At 45.1% G+C, this 24,645-nt stretch overlaps 2 protein-coding genes across 2 annotated transcripts in view; one reads left to right on the top strand and one right to left on the bottom strand.

Annotated features, from left to right (window-relative positions):
- NCAPG (non-SMC condensin I complex subunit G) overlaps positions 1-24,645 on the top strand; it is a 184,699-nt gene that overhangs the window by 57,289 nt on the left and 102,765 nt on the right. The gene's annotated exons all lie outside the window — the stretch shown is intronic.
- Positions 1-24,645, bottom strand: part of FAM184B (family with sequence similarity 184 member B) — a 111,978-nt gene that overhangs the window by 55,273 nt on the left and 32,060 nt on the right. The window contains exons 2-5 of the mRNA XM_059067507.2: positions 8,566-9,318; positions 7,669-7,804; positions 6,375-6,514; positions 5,600-5,806 (exon numbers count right to left, since the gene is read on the bottom strand). Of these exons, the coding sequence (XP_058923490.1) occupies positions 5,600-5,806; positions 6,375-6,514; positions 7,669-7,804; positions 8,566-9,318 (1,236 nt within the window). The remainder of the gene's footprint in view (positions 1-5,599; positions 5,807-6,374; positions 6,515-7,668; positions 7,805-8,565; positions 9,319-24,645) is intronic.

Genomic DNA, 24,645 nt, shown 5'->3' with positions numbered 1-24,645 from the left:
GTGATATGATAAAGAAAAAAGTCTTAAAAGCAATCAGAAAACAAAAAGATACATTATGCACAGGGGAGAACAGATAAGAGTGGCTACCAACTTTTCATCTGAAGAAAATACACACCAAAAATTTTAAAAAGTTGAACAGCATCTTTAAAGTGCTGAAAGAAAAAAAAACTGTTAACCTAGAATTCTATATCCAGCAAAATAACCTTCAAAAATGAAGGCAAAATAAAGACATTTTCAGACATATAAACACTGAGAGAATTTGCTGTGAGCAGAATGACACTACAAGAAACATTAAAGGAAGTTCTTCAGGCCAAAAGAAAATGATACCAGATGGGGCACTTGAATACGCCAAAGGAAAGAAGAGGGTAGCAATGGTAAATTAGAAAATATAAAAGACTTTAGTTTTCTCATTTAAAAAATTCTCTCTAAGAGATAATTGACTATTTAAGGAAATAGAAAAGTGATGTAGAGTTTATAACATACGTAAAGTAAAACATGACAACAACTTCACAAAGGTGAGGAAAGGCTAAATAAAAATAGCGTGTTGCTGTAAGGTTTGTACAGTGAAGTATATATGTATTGCTTCTTCGTACAAACCTTACACAACACAATATGTATGAAGTAACATCATATTATTCGATGGCAGACAATGATAAAGTTGCAGGTTGTAAATCCTACAGCAACCATGGCACACCATCCCCTCCCCAAAAGAAGGATATCTAACAAGTCACTAGTGGAGATAAAAAAGGGAATACCAAAAGCTATATATTCAAGTAATCAAAAATAAACAGAAAGGGGCTTCCCTGGTGGCGCAGTGGTTGGGAGTCTGCCTGCCGATGCAGGGGACGCGGGTTCGTGCCCCGGTCCGGGAGGATCCCACGTGTCGCAGAGCGGCTGGGCCCGTGGGCCATGGCCACTGGGACTGCGTGTCCGGAGCCTGTGCTCCACGACGGGAGAGGCCGTGGCGGTGACAGAGGCCCACGTACCGCGAAAAAATAAAAAAAATAAAAAATAAACAGAAAAACAAGCAAAAAGAAAAAAGATGTGACAAATAGAAAAAAAAAACCCAACTCAGCAATATGGTAGACTTAATGATAATTACATTGAATGTAAATGGTCTAAATAACCCTCAAAAGTCAGACTGCCAAGCTGAATAAAACAGAAGATCCAGCTATCCTATTTGGGTTGGCCAAAAAGCTCCTTCAGGTTTTGTAACAGCTTACAGATCCCGAACGAACTTTTTGGCCAGCCCAATATAAACACACTTTGACTAGAAAGACACAGGTAGGTTAAAAGTAAAGGAATGGATTAAAATAGACTGTAACACTAACCATAAAAATGATAGAACGTCCGTATTTTTATCAAAGTAGACTTCAGGACAAGGAATATTCCATAATGAGTAAGGGGCCAATTCACTGAGAATACATAATAAGCCTAAATGTGTATGTACCTCATAAATAAGTTTGAATTTATCTAAAGCAAAAAGTGACAGAACTAAAAGGGAAAATATAAAAACTGACAATTTAAATTTGAGATTTCAATACTCCTCTCTCAATAGTCAACAGAACAAATAGAGAAAAAATTAGTAAGGAAATAAGATACTTGAACGACACTATGAACCAACTTAACCTAATTATCATTCATGAAACACTCCACTCAAGAGCAGCAGATCCATATTCTTTTCAAGGGCACCTGGACCATTCATCAAGATAGACCACCCCTGGGCCATACAATAATATGAGCTAATTGAAAAGGAAAGAACAGAATCTGTTCTTTGATCACAAGAGAACTAAATTAGAAAGCAATAACAAAGAGATATCTGGAAAGGTTCCAAATATTTGGAAATTAAGCAACCTACTTCTAAATAATGAAGAGTATGTTGGGAGTCGATAGAAATAAAAAGTTGAAAAGAATTAGACAAAATCGTTCACATTCACATTATTACTGAAATCAGAAAGTAGAGGCCTAGAATGGTTTGGGGTGAAGTATTTAAGGTGACAATGTGGCTGCTTCCCCAGCACAGCACTTCTTACACACAGACTTGACAGGTGGTTTGAGTGCATGTTGTTCCTCCTTCCAGACTGTGAGCTCCCTGTAGGCATGGCTGATTCCTGTATCCCTGCATTGCTCAAAACACCAAGTATGCATTCAATGAATGATAAATAAACCATAAGCGGATATTGGCAGGGTGAAGATCTGAAGGCTGCTCTCCAAGGCCCAGGGCAATGTTTATTCTGTTCTGCTACATAGACAGAGGGCAAAAGTTAGTGGCTTTGGAGTCAAGGCAGCCCTGACTCACACCCAATTCATGTGATACTCAAGTGACTTCATTTCCCAGGTTCCTCATCTGTGAAATGGGAAAACAACCCCTGCCTACAGGGCTGAGGTAAGAATTAAATCATGGAGTGGAGAGCTGTTGTTCCTTTTGGATTCCCAGCCTCTGCTCCTTCTCTGAATGTTTGGGAAGTTCTCCATCTGATACATCAGAGCCATCCTTCCACCACAGAACCAGAAAATATCAGACTTACCTTCCCAGACTCCCTTGTGATGAGGGCATGGGCATGTGATCAAGGCATGTGACCAATCAGACACACGCACCCCGGATTTTGAATTGGAAGCCATTGATATGTACAAGCTGGAGTCATAAAGGATCTGGAAACTGAACTTCCCAGGGGTAGCAGGGGCAGCCATTCTACAGCAGCTCTGACTGATAGAACTTTCCGTGATGATAGAAATGTTCTAAAATATGATGTAGCTAATGTGTAGAAAGAAATCCCTCAACACTGTGCTATCCAATCTGGGAGCCACTAGCCACATATGGCAATTGAGCACTTGAAATGCGGCTAGTTCCACTGAGGAACTGAATTTAAAATATTATTTAATTGTAATTGATTTAAATGTAAATAACCACATGTGTCAAGAGGCTACCATAGTGGACAGTGCAGTTCTAAAGGCACCATCCAGGGCCCAGTGTTGGTGGTGTCAGCTGTGTAAACAGAAGGTCTGGGCTCAGACGTGGCAGCAAGGGTGTCTTCATCACTGAGTAGCTTGCCAAGCCCAGTTCCCTGGTTTTCCAGAAAGCTTTTCATTACCCTTTACTAAATTCCTTTCTTACCTAAACTGCCCAGGGTGGGTTTCTGATGCTTGCCACCCAGAATCCTAAGTGATACAAATGAGGTGTAGAATGCAGCAGTGTCTAGAACAGCTCAGTGAGGACTCAATAAACCTTTCCACACTCTCCTAGGAATCAATGTGGGCAAGTACTAATTATAGGACATGTACTCTGCTCTGTCTGTGAAGATTAAGTGGTAAAATAATCTAATCCTACAGACAGGAAAGGCAGATAAACCGTCTGGGTGAACTCCAGCCCATCTCCTGTGGTGTCTTTTTCAGGTTAAGGTAGCATTCAGGATACACAACATACTTACACTCAAGGGCCCAAAGGAACAGTGTGCTCTTAACTCTAGAGGGGAAACCGGTATCTATTTTTAGTCCACGAACACCAGATCTGGAACCTCGTCAAGCTTTTACCCTCCTGTACTCTGCATGGCCTAATTTATATAACTTATATCCTCAGTTTGTAGAAATGACCATAATTTTTAAAAAGAAAATAAAAAACCAGGAGGAAATGCAACTTATTTCTACATGATTCATTTCCCAAATGGATCCATGTCCCTGATTAAAGCTGAAGTGGGATTTCTACACTCAGAGTCAGGCTTGGCTGACAGGTTACCAGGACCACCTGTAGCTCTGGGAGAGCTACTGTCCCTCCCACTGATTGTGGCTCACGATGGAAAGTGGGTTCAGCTACGTGAGGACTGGATTCGTGCAACCAGTCACTGCTCATGGGGAGGAAAGTGCTTTCAATACAGCTGCTTCCCCCTCTGTGCAGGGATGGGGAACCACGGCCTCTGGAGTCAGGCTGTCAGGTTTTAATGTAGCTGCACCACTCACTGTGTGAATGGATACATAACATCTTTGAGCCTCAGTTTTCTCATCTCTGAAATGGGGATATGAACACTCATTTTGTAATCCTGTTGGGAGGATTAAATGTGTTCATAAGAATAAAGTGCTTTATAAAGTACAGTGGACACTAAATATTATCACACATGATATCATCTAATGCACATGGTAACTAATCACAGCCACAGTTTATCAAACTTTTGCTACATGTTGTACACTGAGATAAGAGTTTATATATAAAACCATATTTAGGGGCTTCCCTGGTGGCACAGTGGTTAAGAATCTGCCAGCCAACGCAGGGGACACGGGTTTGAGCCCTGGTCCAGGAAGATCCCACATGCCACGGAGCAACTAAGCCCATGCGCCACAATTTCTGAGCCTGCACTCTAGAGCCTGCGGGCCACGACTACTGAAGCCCATGCGCCTAGAGCCTGTGCTCCACAACAAGAGAAGCCACCACAATGAGAGGCCCGTGCACCACAATGAAGAGAAGCCCCCGCTCACTGCAACTAGACAGAGCCCATATGCAGCAATGAAGACCCAACGAAGCCAAAAGTAAATAAATAAATAAATAATTTTTAAAACCACCATATTTAATTCACATAACAAGCCCCCAAAGTATTTATCCTTATTTTCAAAATCAGGTTTCAGAAAGATTAAGTGACCTGTCCGTGGTAGTAAAGCCAGTGAAAGAGTCAGGACTTGGACCCAGGACTAAACTTTCATAAGTTCATTTATGTATCCAACACATACTTATTGAGTATCTACTACTCTTCACTACCACACATTGCATTCCTCAGTGATATATGATTATCTTTCAGTGAAAACTCATAGTGATAATGCAAGTTCTTAGATTAGAAGGAAGCCTTCTTATAATAAAGCACCACCTATGCTCACAATAATACTGATATACTTCACTCTTTTCCTAAAACATTCATATACATATGTTATTTGCTTTCCTCAGCAAACACGAGGGATGATGCTTTGCACTCCTTCTCAGCAGAAAACGCCCCCTTTGGTGGGAAGTTGGAACAATACTCAGAGGCTGAGAAACTGCTCTCTCACTGGTTAATTAATTACCTTCATCTACCTAGTGCCTCTTACACCCCAGGCGCGATGATCTGCTTCGTTTTTTCACACATGGATTACCTCATGCAATCCTGGCAGCTACTCTGTGAGGTGCTATTATCACCATCTGTTTTATAAATGAGTAACTTGGGGCCCCGCAGAGTTTCCCTGTAAGGAGTCCAGGTTAAATAACTTTCTGTGGCCACAGAGCTAGAGGGTGGTAGAGCTGGGATTTGAATCCAGGCAGTCTGCCAGGCCTGCGTGTTCACTTCATGTTATTTCTCTCTGTTTTTGCAGATTAGAGGATTTGAATTTCCCTAAATTAAACACTCATATGACACAATTCCACCCCATGTCAACAACTCTAGGCCCTATTGTCTCACAGCCCTGGGGTGCCCTGTCTCCTCCTGCAGGCTCTGAACTCCCTCTGATCAGAGCTCTAGCTGAGATCTACATACAACAGGAGCTCAGTAAATGTTTGAGGAAGGAAAGAAGAAACAAAAGAGGAAAGGAGGGAGGTGGAGGCAAGCAAAAACAACGGAACAGTATCTCTGAAAGGGGATCTCACCTTCTGTAGCTTCTGCCTCTCAGCTTCCACCAATGAGCGAACTAATTGGATTTCCACCGTGTGCTTCTTCACCAAGTCTTCTAGGCGCTTCACCAGCTGGTCTTTGAGATGTTTCTTCTCCTCTTCTGTCTGATCTTTGATTTTACGAAGGTCTTCTTCATATTTTTGCTTCATATATTCTGTCTCAATACATGCCTCTTTCTTGGTCTATAAAAAGAAAAAGGGCTTGTAAAACTGCCAGGGTGGGGAGAGGAGCAGGAGATCACCATTTCTCTTTTGTGTAACTTCTACAATGTTGATTACTGATTTCAAAGCATGTATCACAAGGTACAATAAAGTTTATAAAGTCACATGTTTGATATCTGTAAGAGACTTCAGTTTATCCACCATTGGAAAAGGGCTTTTTGGAGTAGTGTATCTATTGTCATAGGATCAGATATTCCAGCCCATACTATGGTGGTTTCTAAAAAATGCTTTGTTTGTTTTGACTGGGAACATATAGCAGGAATCTTAAGCAAGCTTCCAGTTTCCCAGGAGCTAATGATAAGGAGTTGGGAGAATTCTGCTACATTCTCAGTCTCCTAGCTTGACATGCAATGACATGCAGTTGGCAGGACGTTGGCTGGAACTTCACACCCACGCATCCACCCCTGAAACTATGGGACCTATTGCTTCCAAGTGGACCTGTCATGGTTTGGGGCTGGCCTCCATCTGAAGCTCATTTCAGCAGAGCCCCCTGTAACTGCTCCATCCCCAGGGCTGGGTCAGACAGTACCTGTGTATCTGTGCCTCCTTTCATGCACGGACACTCCTTGGGAAAGTTCTGATCCTGCTGAGGATGGAGACTGCAGGCTTCCAAATCATTCTCTTTCCCTAGGACTTCATTCTCTGAAACCCTCTCTGTCTTCATGTCATCTGCAAGTACAGTGTCAACATCATTGGGAATGCCTTTGGCCTTGGCCTCATGCCTGAGGCCTCTGCAGCTGGGTCGCCATTCTGCTATTCAACTATTTTGCCCTTGACTCCCCTATGTAATCCCTGCTCCATGGCCTTCTGGCCTTAAGCATGGTCCAAGTGGTGACTGTCACCTTTGCCCGAGTAACATCTTGAGTTCAAATAGTTGTCCGGCTCTCCCTTCTTAAACTAGTCATCTTCAAATTTTTTTGATTGTGCTTTCCATAGGTTAAAAAAAATTGAGGACGTTCCTGGATATATGTACATTCAAAGGATTTAAATAAAGAGATTTCAAGTATAAGACAAAAAATAAATATAGTTAGAATTGCTCAGTTTCTTCCCATATGCCCTACTTCTGAGACCACTGCTGTAAACCCTCCATACCCTCTGGTTCCAACTCGTACTTTCCAGCCCGAGGTGATTTCTTCTTTCCCAGACACCTCACTGCTGCCTGGGCCACACTCACGATAGCAAGGCATGCTGTGGGTTGTAAAGTAACAGTCCCATAAACTCCCTAGATGCAGAGCCTATGTTTTGTGCCTTTGTCATATCTCCCAGTGTCAAGCTGATGACACTGTACATATTCAAGAACTTTCTGATGAGGGAGCTCAGTGGAAAGCACTTTGGAGTCAGATAGTCTGAGACTCAAACACCACCTCTATCACCAGGCAGCTGGCTGGCCTTGAGCTAGCCACGTAACTTTCTCAGCCTCATGTCTTCATCTGTGGCAGGGGATACTGACAGTACCTAACTCACAAAATTATTGGGAACACCCAATAACGTCACTGTGTGAATGATGTTAGAGTATAAAGTGTTGTCTAAGTCTGGGGAAAAGCCAGAGCTGAGAAGTTCAGGCGCTATGGTGGATCTGGTGGAGAATTTTCTGGGGGGCCAGACATCCTTTTGCATCATGCCTTTTAAATACCTGACCTGCAGAAGCTCTGGATGTCGGCTCACTTGTGTCCTGCATGGATTGGACTTGCCCACCAGGCAGGTCAGATCAAATAGCCCTGCCCTCCACTCTGCTCCCTCAACAGTCTCAAGGCTGCAAGCAGTGTCAGGCCAACCTGGTGGCCAAACTTTGCTGTGTAAGGAAATCATTCTGGGCATCTCACCGCTTTTCTGTGTCACATGACAGTTCTGCACCATTAGCCTGTCTTTGGCAACAGCCAGCTTCTCCCCAAGTTTTTCTGCAGTGCTTTTCAACTCTGAATTCTCCTGTCGAGCCTCCTTGAGCTGCACATCCAGGTCCTAAACAGACAGAAAGGGTCTCATTTCTCTTGTTACAGTTCTGTGTCGAGACATCCTAAGTACATCAGATCTGAAAAGTGGGTAAGTGCACAGCATACGCCTTTAATCTCTGGAATTCAGTGGCTCAGTGTTCACCAAATCCCTACTTATCCTCTGATTGGCTGGGTGACTTTTTGCAAGTTATTTAACCTTTCTGTAGTGAGGATCAAATGAGATAAAGTGTCTGGGACAGAAAAAAAAATGCTCAAGGAGTACAAAGGATACTAGCTGCTGTTACTTTTAGAGATGGGGCTCTGTGAGTCTGTGGGCCTCATGTAACTGACTTGTCAATGGTCTGGCTTTCCACAAATACAAAGCCCCAAGGATGTTAGGACAGCAAGTTGTTATGGAGTGAGTGGGGGCTTTAGAATTAGGCTGAACTGAGTTCAAACACTTTGTAGCTGTGTGCCCAGCTAGGCCCATCCTTAAGCTTCTCAATTTCAGTTTTATCTTCTCATCTCTAAATTGTAAGTCTCTCAGCTCTCAGAGGACAGGGATCAAGGCCGGCTCACCGTGCGTCTCCTGCCCACAGCCCCGGCCTGGCACATAGTAGGTGTTCCATACATACTTGCTGAATGAATGTAGTTGAACTCCATGGAGGTAATAACGCCCGCTCTGGCAGAAGTCAAGGGCTTTGCGCAGTGCGTGACGCACGGTAGGTGTTCGATACTAGGGGCCACGCTTAGTCTCCCATTTGGAAGGTAGGAAGATCCCTGCTTTACCTGAATGCGGTCCTTCAGCTTCTGGGCGTACTTCTTCAGGTCACTTATCTTGCGGCCTCTGTGCTCCAGATCCCCTTCTAGCTTCCGGACCTGGGCCTGCAGGGCCACCTCCTGGGCCTGGAAGTTCTTCCGGAGGTCAGTCTCCTTCTCCTGCCACTGCCACAGGGCCTCGCTCACCGACTGCTGCACGGCCTGCCGGACAGCCTCGTTCTCCCGCTCGTACGTGGCCTGCAGTTCCTCAGCCTTCCGAGCATAGTCCTTGCTCAGCTGCTGATTCTCCGCTCGCAGCCGCTCCACTTCCAGCAGGACCTCCTGCATTTCGGGGCCGCAGCCCGGCTCGGCCTGGGGCTCGGGACCCTCCTGGGCGAGCCGGCCCCACCGGGGCGCCTCGTGGCCGCTCAGGTGCCGGAGCCTCTTCTCGTAGTTGGCCTTGAGCTCCAGCATCTCCCTGGAGAGGGTGAGCACCCGCTCGGCGTGCTCGGCCTCCAACCTCAGCTCGCTCTCCTGGGTCTCCAGCCTGCACGCGGCCGACCGGGCCAGCGCCTCCTGCGTCAGCCGCTTCTGCAGCTCCAGGGCGCTCTCCAGGGCCTGGATGCGCTGCCTCAGGACCTCCTCGCCTGCGCGGCCCTGCGCCTGCAGGAGCCTGGCCTCTGTCTCGGCCACCGCCTTCCGCAGCTCCTCCTGGTGGGCCTCACGCAGCGCCTCCACGCCCGCCTCGGCCTCGTCCTGGCGGGTATTCAGGGAATAGATCACCTGCGGAGAATTAGCAGAGCCGCGTTAGCGGGAGGGGCGTGGGTGTGACTGAGGGGTCACGTGACCAGAGAGGGCCGTGACCCTGGCGGTGACGTAGGCTGATCCCCACGAGCTGCACCTGAGACGAGGATTTGAATGGAAGTGATTTATTAGAAACTGTCCCCAGGAGAAACCGGTAAGGAGTTCCACTGGGACCTCTGGGAAGCACCATGGGAATCCAGTGAAGTGTGGGTGGGCCTCATCCAATATCCAGTGGAGGTCTGGATAGAAAAAAAGCCTGGGTCAGGGAGAATTCACTCTCTGACAGCTTGAGATAGGATGTCAGTCTTCTCTTGCCCTCAGATTAGGATTTACACCATTGGTTCGCCTGGTTCTCAGGCCTTTAGACTCAGACTGGAATTTGTACCACCAGCTCCCATGGGTCTCCAACCTGCAGATGGTACATTGTGGGACCATGAGACACTTTCTCATAAGGAATCTCTTTCTACATATATATCCTATTGGCCCTGTCCCTCTGGAGAATCTTGACTAAGACATTCTCCATTTCATAAGTTTGGGGGCCACTGCCCTGACTTCAGTGTGGAGTCCAGATGCGATGGGGCAGGGAGAAAATTGTGGGAGGCAGGGGGATGAGCTGGAATCAGAGCAGGGGAAATGGGAAGGGGTGTGGGTTCAAGAGTGGCCAATTAGCAAGAGTGGCAGGGCAGTGACTCACTAGGTGTGGGGTAGGGGAGAGGGAAGAGTCCAGTGGGTTCTCCAGCTGGCATGACTGGTATCATGGGTGTCCATGCCACCCCACCTCAGAAGCATAGCATCCTGGAATGCCAGAACATGGGTAGGCCAAGGTCACTGCTCGACTCATGTCCCTGCACATGAGGCGGCTCCAACTCTCCTGGCACCAAGTCAGAACAGAGGACTAGCTAAACCTTAAGAAGGAAGTCCTGAATTTGGGTGCTGAAACTCCTGGGAAGAGCAGAGGTCATGTGATTGCTGTTCCTTTCTTTATGGAAATGGGTTAAAACAGGTCCCAAACAAGGCTGGGCTCCTGCAAGCAAATGGGCTTGGAGTGGAGGCCAAGACACTCATTTTTTTAAAGAAAATCTCATCATTACCCATCAGACAGCCATTGCTAGGCACCTAGCTGCACATGGCACTGAGCTGTGAGGCATAAGCTTCTGAGTAATTGAAGCTCAACTGTCTCCCAAACTTGTTTAGACTGAGACTCAGCTGAAAGGTAAGGGCAGTCTCTTCAGAAGGCTCTTACTGAGAGCCCCTCCTCTCACTGGCAGAGGCCAACACTCACAGATACAGGCCCGCCTGCCTTCCAGGGAGTTTCACCCTCTGCATAAGATGAGTGGATATATGTATATGTATAACTGATTCACTTTGCTGTACACCTGAAACTAACACAACATTGTAAATCAACTCTACTCCAATAAAATTTTTTTAAAAAAGCTTTAAAAAAAAACCCCCAAACCAAAAAACAAACAAAAAAAGATGAGGGACCATCTTCTGAAGTTCCAATGACTTGTTTACAGCTTCTTGGAACACAAAGACTAGGGCTAGCTCCCTTGGTTAGCCAACCTGGTCAATACTTATACATATGTGTTGCAATACTTCCTTTTGAACAAAATCAATACAAAAAATTCTTTAAAAAATCAATATAAAGAAATCTTAATACCTCTCACAGGAAATACTTTAACAGAGAAGTACTCCAAGTAGGAGCATCAAAATCTATAACTACAGATACAAACAAAATCATGTGAACTTAATAGCAGAAAAAGAAGCTCTTCAAGCTTACCTGCTTAGATTACGTATTATAAATTTAAATTCTGACAGAGGGCTTTCTGTGCATATCTATATGAACACGCATATCCATTTGTTCCATATAAATGATACCACACTGAATGCTAACGTTATTTTCACACAGCACTTTACAGCTTACAAAGTAACTTTACGAGGTAAACCCCACAGCATGAAAGATAGATATATTGAATGCCCATTCTAAAGGAATTCTTATTTTCTCCACTGTTCTCTGTGTTTGGCGGGTGAGGTGGGGGCGGAAATCTCTTTAAACATTTTCCAGTCCATTTATTGTACCTTCTACATAATCCTCAGATAAACAGTATGTTTCAAGTGACATATTCTTGTCCAAACACCTTAACAAAACCCAAAGATCTGTTTATTATACGTGGGTAACCTTTGCAGATTGTCCTCCCAGCCATGCCTGAGTTTCTATGCTCTGGCATCACGTGGCTTTGAGTACAGCAATAAGAAGTTTTACTCGCAATTTATGGGTGATGGGTACATGTTGCTCCCTTAAACTGCACACCAGAAACAGAAGGGTCACACCGGGTCAAGTTCATAGACTAGATCATCTTTTGTCTCTGACTTGAGCTACCGGGAGTATCTGTGGGAGAACAGAGCCCTTGCCAGCCCACCATGTCAGGGACCTCACAACGTCAGGAGTAGATTACTTTAAGTTAAAATAAAAAGGATGGGGCTTCCCTGGTGGCGCAGTGGTTGAGAATCTGCCTGCTAATGCAGGGGACACAGGTTCGAGCCCTGGTCTGGGAGGATCCCACATGCCACGGAGCAACTAGGCCCGTGAGCCACAACTACTGAGCCTGCGCGTCTGGAGCCTGTGCTCCACAACAAGAGAGGCTGCGATAGTGAGAGGTCCGTGCACAGCGATAAAGAGTGGCCCCCGCTTGCCACAACTAGAGAAAGCCCTCGCACAGAAACGAAGACCCAACACAGCAAAAATAAATAAATTAATTAATAAACTCCTACCCCCAACATCTTTAAAAAAAAAAAAAGGATGTAAGAGTGAAGATGCAACATGTTCCAATTTTGTTTTAAAATCATAAACACACATCAACAAAGAAAAAGGTCAAGAATATCAAAAACATGACCAAGGTTATCTCTGGATGGTAATAATGAAAGGTATCAATTTTTCTCCTTTCTTTTTTTTTTTTTTTTTTGTGGTACGCGGGCCTCTCACTGTTGTGGCCTCTCCCGTTGCGGAGCACAGGCTCCGGACGCACAGGCCCAACGGCCATGGCTCACGGGCTCAGTCACTCCGCGGCATGTGGGATCTTCCCGGACCAGGGCACGAACCCGTGTCTCCTGTATCGGCAGGCGGATTCTCAACCACTGCGCCACCAGGGAAGCCCAATTTTTCTCCTTTTTTAAAACTTTTGTGCATTCCCAGTTTTTCTATATGAGTGTGCACTTCAATTATAATCAGAAAAAAATCTTTGTTTTTTGTTTTTTTTTTAAGGATAGGAATATACCATCAAACTCTTCTGCATCAGTTAATCCACAAATGTCTAAACCTGAGACACAAGCCCTGGAAGGAGAAACGTCTGACAAGGAAGAGGCAAGTGCTGAGGCCTCCCTCTTGGGGATCTGGCTTTGGTGGCACTGCCTCCTCCTGGCTGGCTGGTGTATTCTGCTCTAAGCAGCTCAGCTGTGATAAATGTGTTGTCTTTTCCATTAAGGACCTTCTTTCTGTGGGGGAGGAGTTTAAGGTAGTCTTGTTGCTGCTGTGGGTGTAACGAGGTGTGCAGGGTGCTGCCTGAAGCTTCTATATGGGACACAGGGAGCTGCAGGCCACAGGCCACGTTGGTTGCAGCCACTCTCTGCTTTCAATAATAAGCTCTTGAACTCAACCTCGAATAAACTTCTCCTGGGAATGAACGTGTGACAATAGAAAGAAAATTTGGTTTTCATAGAGTTGAGGGCACGCCTGCTCTCTGTACTTCCTAAAACTTTCTGGAATCATTTCTTCCAAACCACCTTCCTTGTGATTACTCTACTTTAGGGCCCCTTCATCCCTTGCCTCACTAGAGTGTTCCATTTACTGGGCCCAAGGTCATTGCTATGGTTGTTACTATTACCATCATAGAAGAGGTCCAGGGTAAGCAGCTTGTGCTTAGGTTGGGGATGAACTGGAAGATGTATATATCACTCCTCTCAGCACCCATAAGCCTACACTTAATCTCAGAGCCAAAAGGGAGTCAGGGAGATGCAGTCTCTGGCTGGGCTGCCATGTGCTTAGCTAGAATACAGATGGTTCTATTACTAACAGGAAAAAAGAGAGACAGGCTGTTTCCCCTGTGCCAGTACCTTAGAAAGGTACAATCTTGCCTTTTACCAAATCTATACCAGCTATGTTATACACAAATGAGGATGCCAAGGCTCAGAGATTTTAAGTAATTTTGCCAATATCCTTCATCACATTAGGGCAGAATGGAAACTAGAGCTTGTCTCCTGATTTTCAGTCCAATGTTCTTTTTCTCTAAATTGAGTCCTCGGTTTAAATTGAAAAGGTTACCACAGAATTTCTAAGCTGTGCCAGATAAATACAATGACCTTTAAACACGATACCAGATTGTGACATTGCTCAAATGTTGAACAGAGATTCCAAAGGAGCCAGTAAAATGTCAAAAAGAAAGATGACTATATTCGTAGAATTTTAAGATTATAAGCAAGATATCACAAAGACCATCTTTTTCATTTCATAAATAAGGCAACTTTGGCCCCAGGAGTCTACTGATTTCTACACCATCACACAGCTTGTGTGGAAGAGCCACAATGGGGCCTTTATCTCTTTATTTGCAGTGTTCCTTTCACTGAATCTCAAAGTCCCTCATGAGAGAGATAATGGGTCTCAGAAGAGCCTAAAGTTGGAACCCACGAGACTCCCAGGAAGCCCCACTTCTCTCTCCTCAGGTGTTATCTACAGAATTTGTTATTCTCTTATCTGACTCATATTCAGCTTCAATTCAACAGCCTCCATTTATAGAAGCCCTTCCCTTCATCAATCACCGTGCTGGGGTGGAGGGATGTGAAGATACAGAAGCCATGGTCCCTGCCCCAGGAAACTCACAATTTAGTAACAAATATGTAAAACAACCATGAAGTGATGCAAGATGACATGATGGTAGGATACAGAGTGGTGACGACTTTACTTTCCCAGAAAATGTAATATCCCACCCACCATCTCGGAGAGACTCTCACCCCTGGCCAAAGGGACGAGTAGGTATCCTTGGCTGGCTATTGATAGAACCCCATCCTTCTCACCAAGTGACTGGAACAAGAAGGGCGTGGGATCCAAGCCAGGCCAAGCAGGATCCTTCCTAGGATTTTATTCAATTGAGGTAGGAGAGAATCTCTCCTGCCTGTCGGGTCTGAGGGTTGGAAGGATGTTAATTCAGAGTGACCTATGGCCTTGTTCTCCATCACATGGAAAAAGCCAATTATTGGAAAAGAATGACTCTGCCACACAAACAAATGAAGAGATGGTGGGAGAAAGAGCTAAAGGTACCTGTCTAACAGCAACAAATATCTAGGTCCTTGTATCATAATCATCATCATCATCAACATCATTAGAATTAACACCTTTAGTGCTTACTTTATGCTGGGAACGGTGCCTGTATAAAATGTGGGCACTTCATTGAATAATGATAATAGTAATATGAATAAAGTTATAAAGTTATTATTATCCTCCTTTTACAGAAGAGTAAAAGAGGACAAGTAATTTGTCCCACAGCTAGTGGGAGAACTGGGCCATGAACCCAAATCTGTTTGACTCTAAAATCTCAATTTTGGGGCTTCCTTGGACGTCCAGTGGTTAAGACTCCGTGCTTCCAACACAGGGGGCACGGGTTCGATCCCTGGTAGGGGAACTAAGATCCCACATGCCGTGTGGTGCAGCCAAAAAATAAAAATCTTAGTTCTTTCTACAGCAACATATAGCCCTGAGCCCGAAAGGCACTGTGCTCTGAATGAAGGCTGGTGGCCTGAATTTCCCATTTGACCCCAGGCTGGATTGACTTTGGGGATAGCGTCTTCTCTGTGTGGATTCCTGGTGGGCCTCTCCCCAATCTGATGTCCATTCCTTGACCACCATGGGTGGAGGTCCTCCCTGCAGGCAGAGAAATCTCAAGTCCTCTCCCTGAGCTGCCCCAGGGTGAACATCAGACTCTTCTTCTACAGTCCCCACCTCTGTTCAGGGTAGAAGACCACCATTTCTGACACCTACACATTTCCACAGTGTTCATTATCCAACAGGTTGTCCTTATTGAGATCTGATTATGTGCCAGGCACCCTTCAAGGTTCTTGGGATGTATCAGGGGACGTGATATACAGCGATCGCTGCCTTCATGCAGTTGAATTCTAGTGGCAGGGCAGGGTGAGAGAGGGGGTGGCAGAGAGATCGACATTAACAATAGATATAATAAATGAGTTCATTATGGTGAGTTAGAAGTTTGTACGTACAATGGAAAATGAAAAGGCTGACTAGGAAAAGGGAGATCAGGAGTATGGGGAGAGAGGGTATCATTATCTGAAACAGGGCAGTTCAGGTTAGCCTCGTGGAGACGGTGGCATTTGGGCAAAGATGAAAAGGAGCTGGGAGGTTAGCCAGGCAGACTTCTGGGTGAAGGGTTCTAGGCCAAAGCAAGGGTCCTGAGGCCAGTAGGGGCTGCAGTGGAGTGAGCAAGGAGATAGTAATAGGAGTTAGGCTGGTGAGGTCATGGGGAGCCTGGGTTGTAGAGTCAAGGACTTTGGCTTTTACCCAGGGATGAGAGCCACTGGTGGGTTTGAGCAGGAGAGCAGCCGAGATCTGACTTAAAAGGGGATCATTCTGGCTGCTGGGTTGAGAATAAAGTACAAGGGGACCAGGATGGAAGCAGGGAGACAATTAGGAGGCAATCATCTCAGCGAAAGTAACGCAGGCATCTCAAGACAGTGCAGCACGCAGTGAACTCATCCTCCTCCCCTCACTACCCACCTCCAACCTGCTTCTGGAGGCCACAATGCAGTCCCCTTAAGTTGGGAGCCCAGGAGTCCTCTTTGGCACTTTTCTCGTCCTCCCAGGAAGTGAAGACTGCACAGCCGGACCGCCAGGAAGTCCCCACGTCCATCTCTCCTCCAGCTCTCGCCCCCACAGGCCCTCATCATCCCCATCTGTCTCTGTGCTGCCCAGCTCCCTGCCCTGCGGGAGTCACTGCACTGACTATAACTGCTCCCAACACTATCCAGTGGGGCTCCGCACGGCCCCCTGGGTAAACTGATGCTCCTTGGCATGACGTTCGAGGCTCTAAACAATCCAGTGTCAAATCCTGCCACTGCCCCCGCAGAACACAAGCTCCAGTGACACTGGGTTACACACTGCTTCCTGCACGAGCCACACGCTTTCAAACCTTTCTGCTTTTGCTCACTCTTCTCCGTCCGTCTGGAATGCCTTTCCTGCCATTCTCTCCCTGGTGAAAGCCTCCTCAACACGAAGTTCTAGATCCAATGTCACCCTGCCTTCCAAGAGCTCCTCCAGGGCCACCACGGGAAACTCATTCATTCAAGAAATATGTACTGAGTCCCGAGGCCCTAAGCTGACACTGTGAATTATTCTCGCCTAATACTTCTCTTCTGGTATGAAGACACGGAAAGAGATGTAGATTTTAAAATTTGCATTCCTTTCTTTTTTTTTTTTTTTTGTGGTACGCGGGCCTCTCACTGCTGCGGCCTCTCCCGCTGCGGAGCACAGGCTCCGGACGCGCAGGCTCAGCGGCCATGGCCCACGGGCCCAGCCGCTCCGCGGCACGCGGGATCCTCCCGGACGGGGGCACGAACCCGCGTCCCCCGCATCGGCAGGCGGACTCCCAACCACCGCGCCACCAGGGAAGCCCTCCTTTCTTTTCTTAAAGAGGTTAGGGTACATTTATTACCTCCTTCTCTGTTCCCCCATAGGATCTGTCCACACTCCTTTGGAGCCCCTTTGTACTCTCCTTAGCAGAGACCACTATTTGTGCTGGGAAAGGCAGTCTCATGCATGCAGTCTTTCAGCCCCTGCAGGGCCACATAAGAATAGGCCCCTCGGTATCATTTTTAAAGGTCCAGGCCTCTTGGCCTGGAACCTTTCCTTACCTAGAGTTAAAGAATGCACACAGCCTGTGCCGGGCTTATCAGCTTGTATGAGAATATCTTTCCCTGTTTCAGGCTCAGGGTGTATTCCTTTGTTCTGCTGGAGCGTGTAGGTCGATGGCCCTGCGGCACGTGCCCAACTTTCAGTATTTCAGACCCCAGGAGGGAGGAAGAGGGGTCCTTCTGCTAGTGCACAGTCGCCCAATGTCAGCCGCCCAGGCATCTGCTAGCAGAGGGACCAGTGCACACCACTGGAGCTGATCTTTGTCTCTCTTCTCTATGTCGGTAAAGCATTGATTCATTTAATGCTTGACGATGACATGCTTTCCTTGGCGACTCGAATACCAACATGCAGTGGGCAGAAGTGTTTGGACTTCTACTCCTGGTGTTCAGCACAGTGATGAACTCGGCTCTCCCTCCATGTAGTTGGGGTTCTCCCCTGGCATTGATAACAAGCACATGATGTTCTGCTTGACAATTTGTTGGTCCCAAGAATCTCAATTTGTAGCTGATATCCTGCTAATTTACTCTATTTTCCAGACCCTCTTGCAGGTTTTTTGTGGCCACACGGCTAAGTGCTACTTAACGAAATGTTAGAAAGAGTATTATATGGGCTTCCAGAAAGCCTCCTTCAATGGGAGGGGATGCACCTATCTTCACCCCTCTCTTTCCAGCAGTGTGGAAAGGAGTTGTCATGGCTGGAGCTCTAGCAGTCATCTTGGACCATGAGGAGACATCAAGAATAAAGCTTTGCAGCTGGCAAGGCAGAGCAGAAAGATACAAAAGCCTGGCTCCCTACAGCATGAATCTTCCATCCCAACCTGTGATTGTGTACTTCTGGTCCTCTTTTATGTAAGGGAGTAATAAACTTCTCATTTGTTTGGGTTTTTCTGTTATACGTAGCTGAACCTAATCCCAAGTAATTAAAAGCCCATTTATTTGGCTCACTTTTATATCTCCTGTACCTTGCATTGTATCTGGCACAAAATCTGTGCTCATGAGAAATGTCTGATGAATCATAAACAAATGGGTTTGTATTAAATGGCCCATACCACAAACACAATAAAAATGAGTATTATGCATACATACATAAAATATATGTAGCTATTTATAGTTCAGGGACTATTTGGGGAGTTGCTAGGGATTTTTCACTGTAGCTTTTAAGACCCAGTTGAGCTGTTGTTTACACCCCTCACTTCTTGAAATAACACACATAATCTTGCTTTTGGAAGAGTCCTGAGGCCAGGCTGGCAATATTTCTTTTTTTTTTTTTTTTTTTTTTTTTTTTCTGCGGCACGCGGGCCTCTCACCGCTGCGGCCTCTCCCACTGCGGAGCACAGGCCCCGGATGCGCAGCCCCAGCGGCCATGGCTCACGGGCCCAGCCGCTCCGCGGCACGTGGGATCCTCCCGGACCAGGGCACGAACCCGCGTCCCCTGCACCGGCAGGCGGACCCCCAACCGCTGCGCCACCAGGGAAGCCCCAATATTTCTTTTTTATCACAGCAGTCTTTACTGTCAGCTCCGTATGCAAAGCAAGCTGCCAAACCATATGGTCCGCTGTCCTGGACTTTTTGTAGCTAAAGGGAATACATGGCCAACTCACTATTTTTCTTAAAAATATACCCACGACCAATTTCTTTCCTTCTTTCTTTTTTTTTTTTTTTGTGGTACGCGGGCCTCTCACTGCTGTGGCCTCTCCCGTTGCAGAGCACAGGCTCCGAACGCGCAGGTTCAGTGGCCATGGCTCACGGGCCCAGCCGCTCCGCAGCACGTGGGATCTTCCCGGACTGGGGCAAGAACCCGTGTCCCCTGCATTGGCAGGTGGACTCTCAACCACTGCACCACCAGGGAAGCCCTTTCTTTTTTTTAAATTGAAGTATAGTTGATTTACAATAGTGTGTTAGTTTCAGGTGTACAGCAAAGTGACTTGGTTATACATATGCATATATACTTTATATATATATAATATATATAAATATATATAATAATAAATATAATATATATAATATATATATAATATATATATTTATATATATTCTTTTAAAATTCTATTCCACTATAGTTTATTATAAGATAGTGAATATAGTTCCCTGCTATACTGTTCTGTACTGTAAATCCTTGTTGGTTATTTATTTTATATACAGTAGTCTGTATCTGCTAATCCCATACTCCCAAGTTGTCCCTCCCGCACCTTCCCCTTCGGTAACTGTAAGTTTGTTTCCTACGTCTGTGAGTCGGTTTTTGTTTTGTAAATAAGTTCATTTGTGTCATATTTTAGATTCCACATATCAGTGATATCATATGGTTTTTGTTTTTCTCTGTCTGACTTACTTCACTTAGTATGACAATCTCTAGGTCCATTCATGTTGCTGCAAATGGCATTATTTCATTCTTTTTTATGACTGAGTAATATTCCATGGTTTCTATACACCGTATCTTCTTTATCCATTCATCTGTTGATGGACGCTTAGGTTGCTTCCATGTCTTGGCTATTGTAACTAGTGCTGCTGTGAATATTGGGGTGCCTGTATCTTTTCAAATTAAAATTTTCATCTTTTCTGGATACATGTCCAGGAGTGGGATTGCTGGATCACATTACTCACCATCAATTTCTTTTAAGGGGAAAGAAATCACCCTTATGAAGTAAAATATATCTCTCCTTATGCACACATCCCCCTTTTGGTCAATCATTTAGCAAATATACCAGGCACAGTTCTCAGTACAGGGGATCCAGCATGCTCAAAACAGACTCAAATCCTTGTGTGCATGAAGCTGACATTTTAGTGAGAAAGTCAGACAACAAACGTGTGAAATAAACAATTGTTTAGGACGTGATAAATGCTAAAAGAAAAGAAAAGAATAAAGCAAGGAAGGAATATTGGGGGGGGGATGGCCTCAAAACTTTACACAAGGCAGTGAAGGAAGGCTTCATTGACGAAGTAACATTTGAGTGAAAAGCAGATGGACACAAAAGAGTGAAGAATGAAGGGTGTCAGGGAAGAGCATTCCCCACAGAGGTTTAAGAGCAGAGTCCTAGAGCACAAGAATGTGCGCTGGGCTATGGAGCAGCAAGGAGGCCAGAGTGTCCGGGGCAAACAATGTGGGCAAAGAGCAGGCAGGAGAGGTGACAGGACCAGGTCGTGGAGGACCCGTGGCTCCTTGAAGAACTCTGGTTTTTACCCTGTGTGAAAGGGGAAGCCCTGGAGAGCTCAGAGTATGATCTGATCCACATTTTATAAAGATAACTCTGGCTGCTGTTGAGAATGGTGGAAGCAGGGAGATTCATCAGGAGATGTGTCTCTTCTGGGTCCCACCAGCCTTTTCCCCCGTCTTCCTTCCTTTGGTGATCTTCCTCCCCAGCCCACTTCAGTCCCAAGAGCCATTTCGTGCTCCCTCTGTTCCCATCAAAATGTAGTTTTGGATTCTTCCGTCACACTGGTCAACAACAGCTGCCATTGAGAGCAGATTTATACCCAAGGAAAGCAGAGTGAAGAACGACAGTCTGTAGAGTCTCCACTGGGTGAAGGGGGTCCACGTTCTCCCCAGTGTTCAGTCGGGACTTCTTCAGGTGTAAGCAAAGCAAATCCAAGTATGCTTATTTTCTACTGTTGATAAAGAAATTACCACAAACTGACCAGTATGGCTTGGCTAGGTTCTTGCTCAAGGGCTGAATGAAATTGAGGTGTTGCCTGCTGAGTTCTCATCTGGAGGATTTGGGGAGAAATGTGGCTCCCATCTAACTCAGGCTGTTGGCATAGTTCAGTCCCTTGTGATTTTAAGGCTGTCATTTGGGACTGCTCTCAGCTCCTAGAGGTCACCTGCATTCCTTAGTACATGGCTCCTCCATCTCCCTCACTGAGTTTTTCTCACACTTCAAGTCTCTCTGAGTTCTCCATCTGCAATCTCTGATTAGGCTTTCGGGGCCCATGTGATCAGATTACTTGGAACCTTAATTACAACTGCAAAATCCCTTCCAGAGAAATCTAGATTGGTGTTTGATTGAATAACTAAAAGAAGGTGTATATGTACCAGGGGCTGGGAATTTGGGGCTATGTTAGAATCTGCCTAGTGTACCAGGTAAAAGGGAGCACACTGACCCATGTGTCTGGGAAGGACCTCCGAGAATGGAGGGAAGAAGTATAGGAGCCCGGCAAGGCCTCAGAGCATGCATGACTCACACTCTCTCTACTCACCTCTCATCTCTGCTGACCTCTGCTTGTCTCAATTCGGCAGAGCTCCTCTCCCCATAGAACAAAAAAAGACCACCACCATCAGTTGCCCTAGTTCCTGCAATCACAGTTTTGCTATTCCAGCAAAAAGAGAATTTCTCTCCCCTAATGACTGAATATCAATCCAAAGGATTCCCCCAGCCTAGGTCAAGTACTCCTGGCTGGGATGGGAAGTAGAGCACCAAGATTGAGAGCCTTCTGAGAACCATGTGGAAAGGGGGAAGAGTTCTCCAAAAGGGGCAAATGGAAAGCTTGCTGGATAGACAAACAGACCAACTATGACCGTACTCAGCTGTCTCACTCTTACCCACAAAGACCTTAAATCCCCTCTGCTTCTCTCCCTTTCCTTTTCTTACTTGACAGTTAGTCTTGCCTTCTCTACCCCTCATGAGGTCTAGTTCTAGAATCCACAAGATTAAGTTCAAACCTACCACAGTTGGGGATGTGGGATGCATCAAGAAGTTAAAGGAATAATGTTCTGTAGAATAATCCAGAAAGAATTCTGGATGACAGTTTAGTCCTTGTTCTGTACTAACTGTGATATGGAGCATGTAGTGGCATCAGCCGTTCAGGTCTCTTTTCCCGAGAACCTGAGGTGATTTGTATAGCCAGTTGGTACCTTGAGATTCACGATCACAGTCCTGCCAAGGCAATGATCCCCCCAAGCTGCCTCTAGCCAACAAGCAAGCCCAGGGGGAGGAACAAGGCTGGGCTATTTCTATCCAACACAAGACTCCGCTAATGTTCCCTCTCTGTTCAGGAGCTCTTTATTGGCCTGTCCAAGACTCTTTCTTAGCGGGACTGTAGTCTGTAGGTTTTTCTACCCAGTTCTTCCCTCTTGCCTCTCGCAGGTGTCAGAACTGAAGCATGGCCAGTAGGTGCTGCCTGTATACTCCTGTTCCTTCCCCCATTAATCTTCAGACTCTTCTCCCAATAAATCTCTTGCACATCTAAATTTGTCTTGCTGTTCATTTTCTGGAAGATCCAAACTGACACACATGTCAAAACTCTATTTCTCATCTGTAACTTGGACTGGATTTCTGGGGTCCCTTCTAGCTCTAAAATTCCACCTATTTGGGAGATTCTACAAGGTTACACCTGTTTGATGAAAGAAGAGAAAGAGGGCTGACCATCTAGATCGCTAATCTACAACTATTTGGGGCCTATGATCATTGCTCTTTTTGATTTTTATCCCACCCTTTTGGTAATATCTTAACAAACAAGGAAAATAATTCTGGGCAAAGTTTCAAATGGCTATAAACATTTCAGGGACTGGCTGAAAACTCTACACGAGGCTTGAAGCATCGCTTTGCCTTAGCCAATTGTTCTTATACTTCAGTGTGCAGAAAAGTCCCCTGGGGCTACCTTATAAAAGGCAGATTCCTGGACCCAACCCCAAAACAGCTTCACTCAAGAGGAGGGTGGTAGCCCCTGGGAATCTGCCTTTTCATCAAACTCGCTAGTGACTGATGCTGGTAGTTCATGGGTAACTCTGAGAAATGAGAACCTACGATAAAGTAAATTTGCATTTTTCTTAAGTTTTGCAATAGTTATTCACTGAGAACCTATAGTGTGCTGTGAGAAGCTATAAAGAGTCATTAACTCCGCATGGTGGGGGGCAGGGTGGTCCAAGATGATTTCTCATAGGTGGTGATTTTTTGCAGTAGGTCATAAAAAATAAGAAGGACTTTGTCTCCCAGCCAATAACATGGTGAAGGCACTCCCAGTATGTTTAGGTCACATTAGGCAGGGGAGCTGACGAGTCCTGGATTTGGTCAGCGGGAGGGAATATGGACCTTCTGCTTTAACTCAGTTACCACCTTGTACTTTATTTTCAACATCTGTGATATTGACAGAGAACATCACTTTAGAAGTTTAGGGAACAGCCCTCTTATCTAGATAAAACACAATGTCAACATCACTTTAGAAGTTTAGGGAACAGCCCTCTTATCTAAATAAAACACAATGTCAGCAGAAAGTTAAGAAAGAGTCAGAAGTAGTAAATGCTATTTGTTTTTTTCTTCCATGGCATAACACATGCCAGAATTTAGAATGGCACTTGATCAGAGGCTCTCTGTGAAGCTGCGGGATCTCTGCTCTGGCTCCCTGAGGAGTGTGCTGTATTCTGGGGCATCTCACAGCCCCAGGAGTGAACATCTAATTTGGAAACCCCCCAACGTCTCTCAAGGTTAACCTGATGCAAAGGACTCAACTATCAGTGAGGGCATCTGAGTCCCTTGATCCCAGGTCAGAAGTGAGGATCAAGATCCTTTGGTCCACTGATAATCCCTAGAGCTGATCCATAGTTGTCCTTGGGTTTGACATATGGTTTTGTCCCTTACACTTCAATCCCCTGTATAATTTTTTAAAAATCATTTTATTTTTTGTTATCAAAATAGTACATGATCAAGGTAAAAATAAATCAAAAGAACAATTATTTAAAAATTACTCCCAATTAAAATACCCTTTTTTAAAAAAAGAAAAAAGGAGTACATATATCCTACAATTTCAGAGGTTTAAGAGTGCTCTGAAGTGCATCTTTAAGTCTCTTACTGTCAAGGTACCCCAGTTCAGGAGTCCTTGAGAGGAAAGGAGAAAGGAAGACAGAAGGGATCAGAAAAAAAAGAACCCACAACAGAAACAGATCTAAATATTGAATTGTTAGTACAGTCTATAGATTCAGCATTTGTTGCCTTGAACACAATAAGCTAAAATAAACATGGTTGCATTACCTTAAGGAAGTCAAAAGAAGAATAAAAATCACCTATATCCCCACTGGTACAAAGAAATAGTCTCGCTAACATTATGATGTGTTTCCTGCCAGGTTGCTTTTATATGTATATGTTTTAAGTTATTTATTTTCATAACTATGATCATGGTATGTAATCAATTTCATTTCTTCGCTTTTGCATTTACCATTATGAGTGATTTTTTTTCTTCATAAACATCATGCTTAATGTGGACATAAAATTCCATCACGTACCTCTATCATATTTTATTGCTATATACACATATTGCTGGAAATTTAAGTCATTTTCAATGTTTCTTATAAATAATGGTGCTTAGAATAAAGATTTGCATTAAAGCTTTTTTTCATACTTTGGATTTTTCCCTTAGAATGAATTCTCAGAAGTAGAATTTGAGGATGAAAGAATAAGAACATTTTTA

The sequence above is a fragment of the Kogia breviceps genome, chromosome 6 (assembly GCF_026419965.1).
Source record: "Kogia breviceps isolate mKogBre1 chromosome 6, mKogBre1 haplotype 1, whole genome shotgun sequence".
Classification (NCBI taxonomy): Eukaryota; Metazoa; Chordata; class Mammalia; order Artiodactyla; family Physeteridae; genus Kogia; species Kogia breviceps.
This window is presented reverse-complemented; position numbering and strand designations above follow the sequence as displayed.